This window comes from Chiloscyllium plagiosum, chromosome 1, assembly GCF_004010195.1.
Source record: "Chiloscyllium plagiosum isolate BGI_BamShark_2017 chromosome 1, ASM401019v2, whole genome shotgun sequence".
Taxonomy (NCBI): domain Eukaryota; kingdom Metazoa; phylum Chordata; class Chondrichthyes; order Orectolobiformes; family Hemiscylliidae; genus Chiloscyllium; species Chiloscyllium plagiosum.
Genome location: NC_057710.1, coordinates 39,123,062 through 39,140,061, shown reverse-complemented (window position 1 = coordinate 39,140,061; position 17,000 = coordinate 39,123,062). Strand labels below are relative to the sequence as shown.

General features: G+C 39.4%; 1 protein-coding gene across 1 annotated transcript; it reads right to left on the bottom strand.

Annotated features, from left to right (window-relative positions):
- Nucleotides 1-4,282: 4,282 nt before the first annotated feature.
- Nucleotides 4,283-16,104, bottom strand: LOC122540023 (thioredoxin-like protein 1). The gene is made up of 4 exons (XM_043675362.1): nucleotides 15,978-16,104; nucleotides 13,634-13,806; nucleotides 11,410-11,514; nucleotides 4,283-4,769 (listed from the first exon to the last, which is right to left on the bottom strand). The coding sequence occupies exons 1-4, from the start codon at nucleotides 16,000-16,002 to the stop codon at nucleotides 4,740-4,742; spliced, it is 333 nt and encodes a 110-aa protein (XP_043531297.1). The 5' UTR covers nucleotides 16,003-16,104; the 3' UTR covers nucleotides 4,283-4,739.
- Between the last annotated feature and the right edge of the window lie 896 nt (nucleotides 16,105-17,000).

Genomic DNA, 17,000 nt, shown 5'->3' with positions numbered 1-17,000 from the left:
GGGAGATTTCACATCCCTGGGCTGTCTCTAAACAGCAGTTTTAATGCACCTAACAAGAGAACAAGGGAGGAATGAGAGACATCAGTATGAATTCAGGCATGGAATTATGGACAATTAAAGTGACTAATTAGGCTGTAATTTGTTGTGTTGAGATGGCAACATAAACTACTGGCACAAAGCACAACTGGTTTATGACCATCGAAATTAAGATGAAATTAAATATTTTCTTTACTCCACTGTCTACTCTTTTTGGTCATATTTATTACAACCTGAAAAATGAAGTTCATGCCAATGACCACTGAGAAGTAGTTTTGCAAGTCAAGATTATTTGTATCATCTCTGAAGACTAGTGAGCAGTCACATTCCAGTAATTTTGGCAAAGTGAAAAGGAATAAAATGTGACACTCGGACAATGCACAAATTATTCATAATATTTAGCATCAATATAATGCTGACAGACCTGAGCAAAAAGTGAGCCTGGTCTATTTTGCTTATATTCTTGCTAAGCTTGTCAGGAATGAACATGGCAGAATCATGCAGCTACAACATCGAATAAAATAGTGACTATCTCCTACATGTTACATCATCAACAGTGAATTGACCACATTCATATTTTGAATTATACAGGAAAGTTCGAAGAGTCCAGATATGGGGAGATATATCTATGCAGTACAAGAGTGGACTCAGGCACACAGCACCTTAATTAATTTCAAGTACAGTCCATGACAACAGGTCGACTGTACAGGTTAAACAGCTGAATGTTACAAGGGTGCACTGCATAACGAAACTTAGGAACAGAGAAACTGGAATTAAGGCACAGCGTTGTCACTAGTCCTATGCATTTAAAAGCTTACCTGCCTGAAAAGCTCAACTATGGCTTCCTTGCAGGTTCTTCAAACCAGAGGGTCCAAAATCAACTTGCATCCTTCAGTTATATAGAAACGAAATATTATTGGAAATGAAAACTGGGTGACGCTGTGGAAAGAAATTCTTTCCTGCAGGACTCTAACCAAATGACCAGTATATTGAAAATTACTGCAATACTTTCACTTTTGTTTTGCTTTCTGCTTTCTTGTTCATCTAGTAAATACATTTTTTGCAAGGTAAGGAATTTTCTGTAGCTACTCAGTGCCTCAGCTCACCTCACTAAAAAGGGAATAGCAGGTTTGGCCAAAATACAAGTGACCACTGAAAGGTCATGGGAAGAAAAATGTCTCCACAAAATGAAGTAAATTATACTTTTGTAGCCACCGAAGTTGGCCATTTAGCTCACTGTGCATGCACGGATCCCTGAAAGAGAGTTTTAATTTTATTCCAGTACTTTTAGCCACATTTCAAAACCTTTTTCCAAGGATTATTGATTTAATCTATAAACATCATTAAATCTCCTCTTCCAGGTCAAGCTTATAAAATTAGCATTAAAATTAGCATTCAAAAGTTAAGCTTTAAACAGAATTGAAAATTCAATGATCTTAAATGCCATTTAAATGAACCCTTGCTAAAGCTTCCACTTCAAATTTGAAAATTGAGATTGCAATTTATGTAAAATATAATTAATCAATGTATTTTCAATTAAAATCTCTACAATCACATTTTGATTATTGCATACAACTTTAGTTAGATCACTTTGGACAATACTGTACACAATTCTGGCCTCCATAATGAAAATATGGAAGCAGGGAGAGATTTACATAAAATAATTTAAAGAGACACCAGAGTTCACAGGTTAAGTGAGAAAAAGTGAAGTTGTTTACTTTGACAGGAAGGACTAAAAAAAAAGCATTGCTTCAGGTGGGTCTGAGTGGGATGGTCTTCGGAGATGTAGACGCGATGGGCCAAATGGCCTTGTGCCTTAAAATATGGAGCACTCTCAACAAAATAGATGAATCAACCATGTAAGTAGATCGAAACAGGTATGATATAGTGGGGATTACACAGATGCATCTACAGGCTGACCAGAGATGAGAAAGGGACCATGAACACCCAAGGGCTTTAAGTTTTTAGAAAAGAGAGAGTCAAAAAAGGTGGGATAGCACAGCTGATTAAAACAAGGAAATTAATGTGATTGTGAGAAAGAATATTAGCTCTGAAGTAGAATCTGTACAGGTGAGCTTAAAACACCAAGAGGCAGAAAACAAAAGGAGTTGTATACAAACCCACAAACTGTATTGGTTGTAATAGTGCGGAGTGCATTAACAAGAAAGTTAGAGATGCAAGTTATCAAGACACAGTTATAAGCATGGACAATTTCAATTTGAGAGATTGGCAGTAGCAACACCAGACAGGAGGAATTCTTGTACAGTATTCAGAATATCTTCATGCATCAACATGTTGAGGAACCAACTAGAGAAAACCATCCTCGATCGGGTAATATGTAACAAGAAAGGAATAACTGACAATCTAGTTACACGTAAGCCCTCAGGAAAGAGTGACCACTTCATTAAGGTGGAGAGTGAAGTAGTTATTTCTGAGACAAGAGTCCTGAATTTAAATAAAGGGAATTACAATGGTATGAGGCATAAGCTCATTATAATAAATTGGGGATCATTTTTTAAAAGGACGGTGGTGGATAGGCAATGGATAGGCATTCCTGAAGAAGGGCCTGTGCCCGAAACATCGAATCTCCTGTTCCCTGGATGCTGCCTGACCTGCTGTGCTGTTCCAGCAATAAAGTTTCAACTTTGATCTCCAGCATCTGCAGACCTCACTTTCTCCTCGATAGGCAATGGCAAAAGTTTAAAGAAGACACAGACAAACCACAAAAGTTATGCATTTTAGTCTGGCAGAAAAGTCAAGCGGGAAACATGGCCAGACCATGGCTAACAAGGGAAATTAGAGGTAGCATTAAACTCAAGGAAATGCATCCAAATTGCTCCTCCCCCCCACAAAAAAGAGCAAACCTGGGGATTGGGAACAGTTTGGATTCCAGACAAAGGAACTGATTAAGAGAGGGGAAACAGAGTGAGAGAGTAAGCTTGCAAGGAACAAACTTGATAGTAAAAGCCTTCTACAGGTATGTGAAGAGAAAAAGATTAGTAATGATGAATATAGGTCCCAACAGAAACAGGGGAATTTATAATGGAGAACAAAGACATGGCAGACCAATTAAATAAATAAAAAACAAAAAAAAACTGTGGATGCTGGAAATCAGAAACAAAAACACAGCCATGCTCTTACTGAATGATGCAGCAGGTTTGAGGGGGCTAATTGTTTACTTCTGCGCCTTTTTGCACACTTGTGCCATTAAAGGATAAAAATAGAAGACTAAAGGGTGACCCAAGATATCTTTAAGATGGCGAAACGGTTTGATTAGGTTATGTAGATATTTGAAACAACATGGAATGCTGAAGAAACTCAGTTAACTTTTCAAGACTCTTCTTCCTAGCTTCTTAAGTGTGTCAAGAGGAACATGTTCTCCTAACTCGATCAGTCAGCATCCCTCAATTTGGAATACTTCTATTACGTCTCTTCTTCTGTTACGCTTCTCTACTTTAAAGTATGATACTCCAGTCTGTAGATTGTAAGTCGAGCACAACTTACTTGCTTTCGTACTCCACCCCTAGTTACAAGGACAAGCACGGCATGTGTTTTCTTAACTACCTTATCAACTTTTTTTTGGAAAACTTTTGAAGTTTTGCAACTTTGCAAACTTCGTTCATTTTGCTCATCTTCCCCTCAAAATAGTACCACTGAGATGATAATACTCCCAGTGTTATTTATTTTGAAGTACACCACTTTGAACTTAATATTAAGTTGCATCAAGACATGTATCCACCTAAGATGCATTTCTGAGCATCCCAAGGTTGTGAAAAGATATAAGTAAATTATCTTTCCCCTTATAACAGGGGATTCAAATAGGTACAGTATTTGATTTCGGATTTTTGAAAAAAGTCACCTCAACTTGATTCTCTCTCTCTTCATTGCTGAATGTTTTTCCCACTTATTTTTATTACAGACTGCAGTTCATTGCATTTGTGGGAGTTTACTACTATGTAAAAAATGGATCGTGACCATGAAATTGCACTTCATATTTGGAGTTCCCTGCTACAATGTGACCATTCATTTAGTAATGAAGTACATGGCACTCGACATCAATCTTTCAACATCTCTATATTTAGAGAAGTCCAGTCTGAGCTTGATGAGGATTTCTCAGTTTTGACAAGACCAATGATAAAAAGTAAAGCACAGCACTATTTGAAAAGTTCACAATTTACCAAGAGAAAATACCGAAATGCATATTCTTGAAATTAATTTGAAATAAAAGACAATCCATTGGCAAAAATAGGTAAACATTATTTTAATTATCCAAGACTATTAGCATTAGAGTTAACAGACAGCCAACGCAGTCATGTTTATAGCTCTTCAATTTAAAGGAAACAGCTACCAGCTTACCATCGGAATCCATGAAGATCTGGAAAGTATCACCACATTTAGGTTGGCTAGTTTTACAGCAAGGTTAATTGCACAATTTTAACTTTCAGGTGCATCCCAAGAGGACTTCCAGAATGACTAATTTTCAATGTGCAGAAAATAATTAAACCAGTTCATCACAATCAAGAATAATCCACAAAATATTTTGAACTGAACAATGATTTGCTTGGAAGTCTGGAAGCGAGAGACTTTAGGGGACCAAATCAAGAGTCACGGTATTGATGATATTGCAAGAATCCAGAAAACAGTATTGGCCCAGTGTGGTCTAATTAGCACACAATCAACAATGCAGTCTTTCCTTCATTCAGTTAGTGGCTTTCTCCTTTCTTTCCAGCAATCTAGGAATACAAATTTAGAGTACTGATTATATAAAACAAACCACAATTTCAATACTTTTAACTTAACATGTTGGCTATAAATCTGTCAGTTGACAAAATCTTACTGAGAATTTTGCTGAAATGGAATGTCAGCCTTTATTTCAAAGGGAATGGAAGATAAAAACAGGAAAATCTTGCTGAACTACACAAGGAACAATACTAGTCAGACCGCAATTCAAATACTGCGAACACTCTGCGGCCTCTTACCCAAAAGAAAAATGTACTAATGTTGGAGGCAGTCCAGATAAGGTTCACTAGGTTGATCCCAGGTATGGAAGACTCTCCTCGTAGGTCTGACCTGTACTCAGTGGAGTTTAGAAATCAGATTCAACCTTATTGAAACATACAAGATTCTTAGGTGACTTAATAGGTTCAATATGGCAAGGCTGTTTCCCCATGAGAAACAGTTGAGTGTCGGTACTGAAAAAGCAGAGCAGGTCAGGCAGCTTCCGAGGAGCAGGAGAATCGATGTTTCGGGCAAAAGCCCTTCATCAGGCCCATCTCCTGTTCCTTGGATGCTGCCTGACCTGCTGTGCTTTTCCAGCACCAGACTCTCGAATCTAACCTCCAGCACCTGCAGTCCTCACTTTCCCCTTGAGGTACAGTCTAAGGTCAGAGGGCATATTCTCACAGAGTAAAAGGGTTACTGTTCTAAGGCAGAGAAAAGGCAGAATTCGCTTGGTCGCGGAATAATGAATTTGTACACTTAAAAAACACTACAGAGGGCTGTAGAGGCTGGGTCATTAAATATATTCAAATCTGAGAGAGAGAGACAGATGTTTAATCTATAAGGGCTATTGGGAAAAGGCAGGAAAGTACTGGTGAGGATATCAGGAGAGTCTTGATGTCACTGAACAGCAAAGCAGACTCAATGGGCTGAATGACCCACTTCAGCCCCTACATCTTATTGTTTTATGGTATTGAGGATAATATATCAGCTTGGATAGGGGATTGGTCAACTATTAAAAGACAGAGTTAGTGTAAAGGGAGGCATTTTCAGGATGGCAACCTGTCACTAGTATGAATCAGGACTGGGGCCAGAATTGATGACTTGGATTATGTATGTGAATACATTTGCTACGCTTTGTTTTTACAGATGATACAAAAATAGGTAAGGTGGCAACTGGTGAGGCTGCAGAGGGATATACACAGATTAAGTGAGGGAGCAGAAACTTGACAATGGAATACAATGTGGAAAATGTGAGGTTATGATTTCAAGGTTATGTTTGTTTTCAAGATGATGATCGTTTCTGTTCTCTAGCTAAAGGAGTTAAAGGGTATGGAGTAAAAGCAAAAACAGGGTACGGATTTAGATGATATCACAAAGCTTGCATATAAATTTAGAAATTATTAAGAAAGTCAAATGCATAGTTCACCTTTATTTCAATAAAAAACAGAATATACAGACAGGGAAGTCTTGCTAAAACTATATAAGACAGTAATTAGACAATACCTGGAATCCTGTGAAAGTTTTTGTCCTCTTAATAGAGAGAGTTAACAATCAGATCTAACCAAAGAATATTCGAGACAGCAAAGAGAAGTAGCTAGAGCTTATTGTTTTACTTTTCACATTATCCAACCCCAGTAGAGATCCCCGTATAACTACTAATCATTAGCAATGTCTATATGCAGTCAGGTCAGGATAATACTCCTGCTCGGGCTAAGTAACAACTTCCATTCACTACACACAAGTGCTAAGCAATGATCAGCTCTAAAAAGAGAGAATCTAACAATCACCCCTTGATATTCAATAGCTTTACCATTGTTGAATCGGACACTAACTTCCTCAGGGGTTATCACTGACTAGAAACTCAAGCGGATCTGTTAAACAAATATTGGGGCTGAAACAGCAGATCAAAAGCTAGGAATTCCTGACTCCCCAAAGTCTGCCCACCATCTGCAAGGCATAAGTCATAAATACTCTCATATTGCCTGGCTCCAAGAACACAAACTAAACATTCATGCAAAGCAGCCTGCAAGTTTGGCACTGCATCCATTTCTTTAAACATTCATTCCCCCTGCCTTTGACGCATTACAACTGCAGTGTGTACCATCTACAAGATACACTGCAGCAATTAGGCAAGGTTCCATCAAAAGCACATAAACTATAGCCACTATGACCATAAACATCATGAGCAAGAGATGCCCATGTCCAGTGAAGGAATAAGGTAAGACGTGTGCAGGAATTATACGGGATTTGAGCATCAGTTAGGGAAGACAAAAATGCCATTCAACACCTTTAACCTGCTATATTACCATTTCTTCACTGTTGCTGGGTCAAAATCCTGGAACGTACTAACACTACATGGACTGCAATAGTTCAAAAATGCTGCTCACTACCACCTTCATGTGTAATAAGGAATGAGCAACAGATGCTGTAAAAATCAAATAAAAGCCGAAAGAATTGTGGGTGCTGTAAATCAGAAACAAAAACAAACTGCTGGAAAAACTCAGCAGGTCTGGCAGCATCTGTGGAGAGAAACCAGAGTTAACATTTCAGGTTGAGTGACACTTCCTCAGATCTGAGGGGTTCTGAGGAAGGGTCACTCGACCTGAAACTTTAACTCTGATTTCTCTCCACAAATGCTGCCAGACCTGCTGAGTCTTTCCAGCAATTTTTGTTTTTGTTGCTGTTTTTGCAGCTACACTTAAATCCTGTGAAAACTAAATAGTCGTTTGATCATAAAATCTTTTGGAATTTTTTTGAGTAATCTGAGACTGGTACAGTTGAGAACAGAAGCCAGTCAAACAGTCAGGGCAGGCAGGGAAAAGGTAGGACTAATAAATTAAACTGCAATTATTCCCATGCAAGGGGCCTAACAGGGAAGGCAAATGAACTCAGGCATGGATAGGAACATGGGACTAGGATATCATAGCAATTACAGAAAAATACCTCAAGGATGGGCAGGACTGGTACCAGGATACAAATGCTACAGGAAGGATAGAAAGGGAGGCGAGAGAGGAGGGGTGGGGGTGGGGGGGTGGCATTTTTAATAAGGGATAGCATTACAGCTGTGCTGAGGGAGGATATTCGCAGAAATACATCCAGGGGAGTTACTTGGATGGAACTGAGAAAGAAGAAAGGCATGATCACCTTACTGGGATTGTATAATAGACCCCCTAATAGTCAGAGGGAAATTCAGAAACAAACTTGTAAGGTTATCTCAGCTATCTGCAAGAAAAATAGGGTGGTTATGGTAGGGGATTTTAACTTTCCAAACAGACTGGGACTGCCATAGTATTAAGGGTTTAGATGGAGAGGAATTTGTTAAATGTGTACAAGACAATTTTCTGATTCAGTATGTGAATGTACCTACAAGAGAAAGTGAGGTGTCAGTGGGGGAGCACTTTGATGCCAGCAACCATAATTCTATTCGATTTTAAATAATGATGGAAAAGGATAGACCAGATCTAAAAGTTGAAGTTCTAAATTGGAGAAAAGCCAATTTTGACAGTATTAGGCAAGAACTTTCAAAAGCTGACTGGGGGCAGATGTTCGCAGGTAAAGGGACGGCAGGAAAATGGGAAGCCTTCAGAAATGAAATAACGAGAATCCAGAGAAAGTATATACCTGTTAGGGTGAAAGGAAAGGCTGGTAGGTATAGGGCATGTTGGATGACTAAAGAAATTGAGGGTTAAGAAAAGGAAGCAAGCATGTGTGAGGTATAGACAGGATAAATTGAGTGAATCCTTAGAAGAGTATAAAGGAAGTAGGAGCAAACGTAAGAGGGAAATCAGGAGGGCGAAAAGGGGACATGCGATAGCTTTGGCAAATAGAATTAAGGAGAACCAAAGAGTTCTTACAAATACGTTAAGGACAAAAGGGTAACTAAGGAGAGAATAGGGCCCCTCAAAGATCAGCAAGGGGGCCTTTGTGTCGAGCCGCAGAAAATGGGGGAGCTACAAAATGAGTATTTTGCATCAGCATTTACTGTAGAAAAGGACATGGAAGATATACACTGTAGGGAAATAGATGGTGACATCTTGTGAAATATCCATATTACAGAGGAGGAAGTGTTGGACGTCTTGAAATGCATAAAAGTGGATAAATCCCCAGGACCTGATCAGGTATACCCATGAACTCTGTGGGACGCTAGAGAGGTGATTGCTGGGCCTCTTGCTGAGATATTTGTATCATCGGTAGCCACAGGTGCCGGAAGACTGGAGGTTGGCTAACGTGGTGCCACTGTTTAAGGGTGGTAAGGACAAACCAGGGAACTATAGACCAGTGAGCCTGACGTCAGTGGTGGGCATGTTGTTGGAGGGAATCCTGAGGGACCGGATGTACATGTATTTGGAAAGGCCAGGACTGATTAGGGATCGTCAACATGGTTTTGTACGTGGGAAATCATGCCTCAGAAACTTGATTTGAGTTTTTTGAAGTAGTAACAAAGAGGATTGTTGAGGGCCGAGTGGTAGATGTGATCTATATGGACTTCAATAAGGTGTTCAACAAGGTTCCTCATGGAAGACTGGTTAGCAAGGTTAGATCTCGCAGAATACAGGGAGAAATAGCCATTTGGATACAGAACTTGCTCAAAGATAGAAGACAGAGGGTGGTGGTGGTGGAGGGTTGTTTTTCAGACTGGAGGTCCATGGCCAGTGGAGCGCCACAAGGATCGGTGGTGGGTCCTCTAATTTTTGTCATTTACATAAATGATTTGAATGCGAGCATAAGAGGTACGGTTCGTAAGTTTGCAGATGACACCAAAATTGGAGGTGTAGTGGACAGCGAAGAGGGTTACCTCAGATTACAACAGGATCTTGACCAGATGGGCTGAGAAGTGGCAGATGGCATTTAATTCAGATAAATGAGAGGTGCTGCATTTTGGGAAAGCAAATCTTAGCAGGACTTATACACTTAATGGTAAGGTCCGAGGGAGTGTTACTGAACAAAGAGACCTTGGAGTGCAGGTTCACAGCTCCTTGAAAGTAGAATCACAGGTAGATAGGATAGTGAAGGCTGCATTTGGTATGCTTTCCTTTATTGGTCAGAGTACTGAGTACAGGAGTTGGGAGGGTATGTTGCAGCATACAGGACATTGGTTAGGCCACTGTTGGCAAAGTCTTTTCCATGGGTTTGGGGAGTCCAGAACTAGAGGGCATAGGTTTAGGGTGAGAGGCGAAAGATATAAAAGAGACCTACAGGGTAATGTTTTCACACAGAGGTTGGTACGTGTATGGAATGAGCTGCCAGAGGAAGTGGTGGAGGTTGGTAAAATTGCAACATTTAAGAGGTATTTGGATGGGTATGTGAACAGGAAGGGTTGCAGGGATATTGACCGGAGGGGGCTGGCAGGTGGAACTAGATAGGGTTGGGGTACCTGGTCAGCATGGACGGGTTGGACCGAAGGGTCTGTTTCCATGCTATAAATCTCTTTGACTCTATGTACAGAGGAATCTCAATTATCCGAATAAGAGCTCAAGGTCCCGATAGAAACATAAAGAAGTGTTTCCAACACCGATTGAGTCTTTTGTTTACAGTGATTAAAAATGAACTCTGCTCACTGAAATGCTGCCGAGAGCAGTCCTGGACATCAATATGAGCCCAGGTACTGCCTCCAAATGACTGACTGCCCACGCATGTCCTCTGAATCCCCCTTCCCCAGATAGTCTCTCCAGTATTATCCGGTAAAGGGCAAAGGTGAGAGTGAATGCAAGAGTGAGCGAGGATGAGAGAAAGAGAGCAAGAGCGTCCTGTGAACAAACTTAGTAATAACTGATTAAGTCCGATATCAGAGGCTACACTCTCATTTCTCAAACTTGTGATTCTGTGAGATGTTAGACAGCAGTTCAAAGCCAAAGGGCATTAAAAGCTGTACAGAGGAACCTCTATTCTCCGAACGAGATGGGCGGGCACCATTTTGTTGAGATAATTGAGCGAGCAAGAGGGCGAGAGAGAGAGAGAGATTTGGAAACGCATACCCCAAAGGCAGCAGCAGTCTTACTTGGGCCAGTCAAGGCAGGGGCTGGGTGGGAGGTGCAGTCGAGGGTGGACTGGGTGGGACACGTGGGCGTGGGGGGTGGGTCCAGGGTCTCGTGTGCAGTATGCTGCTGCCTACTCTCCTAAACAGGGTGCAGACTTAGCAAGTGCTTGCTGTGTCAATCCCAATGAACGAATTGGGGCAGGAGGGAAGGTGAGGCTTCAGCAGTGCTGCAGGTCCCTTATACGCGAGTGTGTATCTGCTCAGAAACAATCCCTGAGACAGAGAGAAGGAGCAAGGCAGGCAGTGAGAGGAAAAAGGAAATTTCAGCCCCAGAAGAGAGACATTGATTCAATTAACTGAATAATCAATTATCTCAACGAAACGGTACCCGCCCATCTCGTTCGGATAATAGAGGTTCCTTTGTACAGCTTTTAATGCCCTTTGGCTTTGAACTGCTGTCTATCATCTCACAGAATCACAAGTTTGAGAAATGAGAGTGTAGCCTCTGATATCGGACTTAATCAGTTTTTACTAAATTTGTTCACAGGACGCAAATGTCATTGGCTAGGCCAACAGATATCACCAGTTTCTGACAAACAGGAAATAGAACTATACGCTTTCATTCTATTAATCAAGTTAATCAATATATTAAAATTTAAGCATGTTAAACTCACCCGTCTGAAATCCAACATATTTGTTGTTTGCACAGGGGTTCCAATAAATGCAAGATAGTTAATTCTTGTGGTGTCCTCATCACCCTGATTTGATTTGATAAAAAGCTGAAAAACAGAAGTAAATTGCAGGAGATTTAACTGGAGCACATAAACAAGTTCGCTTTTTGCAATACCTGATCAGTTAAACATTTTCTCAATACTGTGGCTCCTGGAAGCAAACCGTTACTAATTTTACACAAGCATCTCTGTGCTGACTTATTCAAGTGCTATTGCAAAATCAGCCCATCTTCAGCTGGCAATATGGTTTTACTCATCCGAAAGAAAAATGGGGAAGACAGTTATAGTAATCTAGGAAATGTATAACAGCTATTTCTTTTTCCTACCGGCTACACAAAAGTCACTTATTTTCTTTAAATACTAACTCACCTCTTATTTGCAAAAACTCTCTGAATTTACAAATTAACACAAAAGTTAAGTTTATTCAGGAGAATAGATTCCGTACAGAATGGAAACAGGCCCTTCGGCCCAACAAGTTCACACTGACCCTCCGAAGAGTAACCGACCCAAACCAATTCCACTAAAGTTACCCTCACACCATGGGCAATTTTGCATGGCCAATTCACCTGACACGTACATCTTTGGATTGTGGGAGGAAACCGGAGCACCCGGAGGAAATCCACACTTTTATTGATTGAATAAAACACCTAATAAACAATAACTGTTAATGACAAGCACCAAATTAGATGTGAGAACATTAGGAAAGGCAGTAGCATTGTGATAATGACATGAGGCTGATAATCCAGATACCTTTGCTAATGTTCTGGGGACATCGGTTTGAATTCCACCATGGCTGATGGTGAAATGTGAATTCAATAACAATTGCAATTAAAGGCTATTCTAATGACAACCCTGGCCGACTATCATAAAATCTCATCTAGGTTCCTGATTTTCTTTGGGGGGGGTGGGGGGTTGGCGGTGGACTTGATCATGCGTAGCCAATCCAGAACTGCTTGACAAGTTGGATTCAAAATTGCTTCAGTGTTAGGAGGCACAGGTGGTAGGAAATCTGTTTCTGTGACTAGAAGCTAGTTCCAGTGGCACACTACACAGACTGCTGAGTCCCTTATCGTTCATAATGTATATAAATGATATTGATGAGAATATGGAGTGGGATGGAAGGGAACAATGATAAACAAGTTGTCAAATGACAAGGATTTTTCAGATGGTAAATAGAGGTGGTGGTCTTAGGTGACAGGCAGATTATAGACATGTTGGTCAGATCGGTACATTAGAGGCAGATGGAAATTAACTCCAGTAATTGTAAGGTTAGGGTAATAAGGTAGTTAAGGTGGCATGTGAGACACTTGCCTTATTTCATTACCTGTAAAAAATAGGTGGATGAACACTTTTACATTATCTACAAGATACACTGCAAAAGTTCACCGAAGATCCTTTGACTGCACCTTCCAAATCTACTACCACTTCGATATAGAAGGGCAAGGGAGGCAGATAGGCCTCCACCAACAATTTTCACTCCAAGCCACTCATCAACCTGACTTGTAAATTTTTCATTGTTCCTTCAACGTCATTGGGTCAAACCTCTGGAATTTCCTCCATAATGACATTGTAGGTCAACCTTCAGCACATGAACTGTAGCAGTTCAAGAAGGCAGCTCATCATTACCTTCAAGAACAGCTAGGAATGGGCATTAAAAAATGTTGGACAGCCAATGATGTCCACATTTGAAGAGTGAATAAAAAATCATTTGAAATGTCATAATGGGCGCAAGTGCTGGAAAGTGGAACTCACATCGATTGACCCGTAAAATCTGTGTTGACCTAAGGGCGTCTTCTGTGCTTTTTTTTTTAAAATGAATCAGCCAAGTGAATCGCTTTTCAAACTGCCTCCAAATCAACAAATCCTCTTTTTAAGAAAATACAGGACCAAAACTGTAAACAGTACTCTAGCTGCTGCTTCACCAGCACCCTGTACAGCTGTAGGCTGACTTAGCTATTTTTAAACGACAACCTCCAGCAATAAAAGGTGAAAATTCCATGCACATTCTTAATTATTTACAGCACCTATATGTAACCTTTTGTGTTTCATGCACAGGAATATCAAGGTCCCTCTGTGCTACGAAATATATTTTGCTTGTAGTCTGAAGTAAAACTTAAGCATATACTTTCAAAGTACTTCAAAAAAATTGTGAATTTCAATCACTCACTGTTACACTATTAACATTCTGAAATTTGACATAGCGCAATGGCACAACTCCATCCTCTTGGAGATCTTCTGATGTTAACTCCAGGGTCTGGGTTGGTTCACTTCTTTCAGCATCATCAAAATCAAAGGAACGTGGCAAATTGGTGAATATTTTTACAAACTTGGGACCTCTGCCTATAAGTGTAAAAATAATATTAAACCACATAAACCAGTCAGCACCAATGAAAACAAGAGACACAAAAAAAACTGCATATGCTGGGATCCAAGGTAGACAAGCAGGAGGCTGGAAGAACATAGCAAGTCAGGCAGCCTCAGGAGGTGGAGAAGTCAACGTTTCACATGCAACCCTTCTTCAGGACTGGGGGAGGGTGTAAGGGGGGTGGTTTGAGGCAGGGATAGGTGAACACAGGTAGGTGGTACGGCCTGATTGGTCGGTCGATCAGAGGAATGAATTTGGTCGGTAACTGGAAGGGAGGATCAATCAGAGGAATGGAAGAGAGAGGGAGGGGCTGGAAAGGGAGCTGGGGATGGGAAGGGAGGTTATTTGAAATTTGAGAACTCAATGAAAGCTGGCATCCTAAATAACAGAAAAATCTTTACCAAAGATTGGAACTAACATAAAACATCAATTCAAGGGAACAAGTAATCAACATAGAAGATGAAAATATTGATGTCCATTTTGCATTTTGAAAGGATGTAAATGTTAATAAGATGAAATCCCCAGCATCAATGCTTTAAGAAATAATTTTTGAAGTAAGCAAATACTGTATTATACTAGTTACAGGAAGAAACCAAGTACAATCTTCCAAATGGCACGTTTGATTGAAAATATTTGAAAAATTAACCTCAATTCCTACGTATAAGCTGGACTCCAACAGAGTTGAGAATGGAATATTCATTAAGCTTTCTTCTCTTCCTCGTGGTCTCCTGATTATCTACCACAATCCTTGACTGATGTGATCCTGCTGTACAGCTTCATTCTGCTTCACTGTTTGCAAGACTGATTAACTCCATTCACTGAATGGTATTAGATTTTGAGACATACTCCTTCATTGTCTCACGTTTGTATGTTCTAATGTTTCATATCATGTATGTTAGACCACAAGAACAGGGGAATCTGTGCCAATATTCAATAGGATCACGGCTGATTTGGTATTCCTCACATCTACTTACCTGCCTTTCCCAGTCATCCTTGATTTCCTTATTGATCAAGAATCTATCTCAGCCTTAAATATACACACAAGGACTGAAACTATACTTTTTTGTGGCAAGGAGTTCTAAAAACTCTCAACATTCAGAAGAAATTCATCCTCATGTCAGTCTTAAATCTCTTTATTGAGAGGAGTCCCTCTGGTCCAGGAGTCTCTCAAAAGGGGAAACATTGCTTCACTATTTACCCTGTCAAACACTTTAAAGAATCCCATTAGTTAGAATTAATCATAAGCAGTTATGAAGTCTTCCCTCATCTTAAGTCAGAAACACTACATCACTGAGGGTACTTTACAAAAAAGAAATCTGTCAAATTCTGTCCCTGACCAAAAGAATAGATTTGATTGAAGATAACCATGTAGTTCATGGATCATTGTAAGTTGTGACACAGTAAGTAGTGAACATAGAGGACAGTCACTTCTTTAGGACTGAAATTTCCTTATTCTCTTAAAAGCCAATAATGTGGGCTAATAACATACAGCATTGAAAAATTATGGGGCAGGTTCAAATAATACTTTTTCCTTTACCAACTTCATGTTGCTAAGGCCAAAATGAGTTGAGGGGAAAGGAGAGCTGGATTTTTTTTTTGTCAAGGCACGTTTTCTGTCCTTCATTGTTTAGCACAGATACCAGTTTACTCACAATGCAACACATTTATGATCTATGCCAGTCTCATTCAGTTTTCCCCAATACAACATAAATCTTTATCTTTGCAATAACAAATTAACCAAAATTCCATAGAAATTGAAAAATAAAAGATATAATAAGTAAAATGACCGAAGTTTTAAGTACAAACTTCTGAAAGATTTAACAATGACCCATAATGTTTTGAACAATTTAGAATAGATTAGTGTGAAGTTAATACTTTCTCTCAGTGCACTCTTTTTTTTACCCAAGAGAAAAATTTCAAGAACAGACACCTTGAATGCACATAGCACAATGAACAGATATGAACCAAATTCAGGCATGAACAAAGAAAAGCAGACATAAGGAAAAAAAGGAAAGCAGTACTGATAAAAGATATGCTTAGCTCCATTCCTCATACGTGTAGGAATTGGAACAAAGGGAAACCAATTGGTGGGAAGAACAAAGTATAAAAATAAAACATTTCCACAAATGAGTTTCATGTAACTCACCATTGTCAGGGGCTTGAAGTCTCATTGAATAAAGCTTGACTGGCTGGTTAAATGCTATTGTCACAAGAAGCTGTTTCAAAATAAATTTTAAAAATCCCTTAAGTATCAAGAATAAAATACTTAAAATTTACAGTACAGAGACACTATTTGAACCAAAATATCTATTCAGGGCTTTAAGCTCTACTCGCACCTCCACCCATTTTACTACTTCTAGCCTGGTTAGGATATCTTTCTACTCTCTTCACCCTCAACTGTTTGTCTCCTATCCCCATAAATGCTGTTATGCTGTTCACTTCACGAGAAACGTCTTTATTGTATCAGCATTTTGGAATTTTAATTTTTAAAACCAAAGCAGGTGGATTCTGATTTGTTTTCTTTCAAAGTTTTTTTTGTAATAGGTTAGTAAGTTATTTGAAGTTACTAAATATATAATTTTCAAAGAAGCATGCAACTCAGTGAAGGTTAGGATACAGGTCATGTTAACTGATGAAACATCTACAATGCTAACCTTTTATGACAGAGAAAATAGACTGGGGGTCACCAGTCTGAGTTCTATTCAGAAGAATCAACAATTCAGCAGAATATTTTCATTCTAGCAGAAATGGTTTATTTTGTGAACAAAAGCTGAAAGGGTTTGCAATTAAGCTTTTAAAGTTTATAGGACCAAAAAGCTTAAGGAATCAGAACTAAAGAAATTATTAAAAAGTGTCTCAGTAGCTTATGAAAGAGAACTGAAAGAGTGTCAATTAATTACATCAGAAATTAAGAACGCAAGAATTTCTCAAAAGAACCTCAACCAAATGCACACACTACTAAAGATTACACAAGCAACCTTCATGTTTATGATCCATATTGGTCTAGTCTCCAGTATGGACAGCACTTCACATCAAAATTCATTTAATATGCATCAACATGACTTATTTCAGATGCCTATTAATTGATGGATTAAATGTGAAAATTAATATGTTTCCCACTTGACAAAATATACATCATACAGAAGGCAAGACATTTGGATTCTATGTG

Bases quoted from the DNA above. Each gene is read 5' to 3' on its own strand.
- LOC122540023 (XM_043675362.1), bottom strand. From the start codon at position 16,002: ATGAGACTTCAAGCCCCTGACAATG. The intron at 11,515-13,633 runs GTGAGTGATTGA...TCTGTTTTTCAG, and splicing joins AGAATGTTAATAGTGTAACA to CTTTTTATCAAATCAAATCA. The intron at 4,770-11,409 runs GTGAGTTTAACA...TTGTATTCCTAG, and splicing joins ATATGTTGGATTTCAGACGG to ATTGCTGGAAAGAAAGGAGA.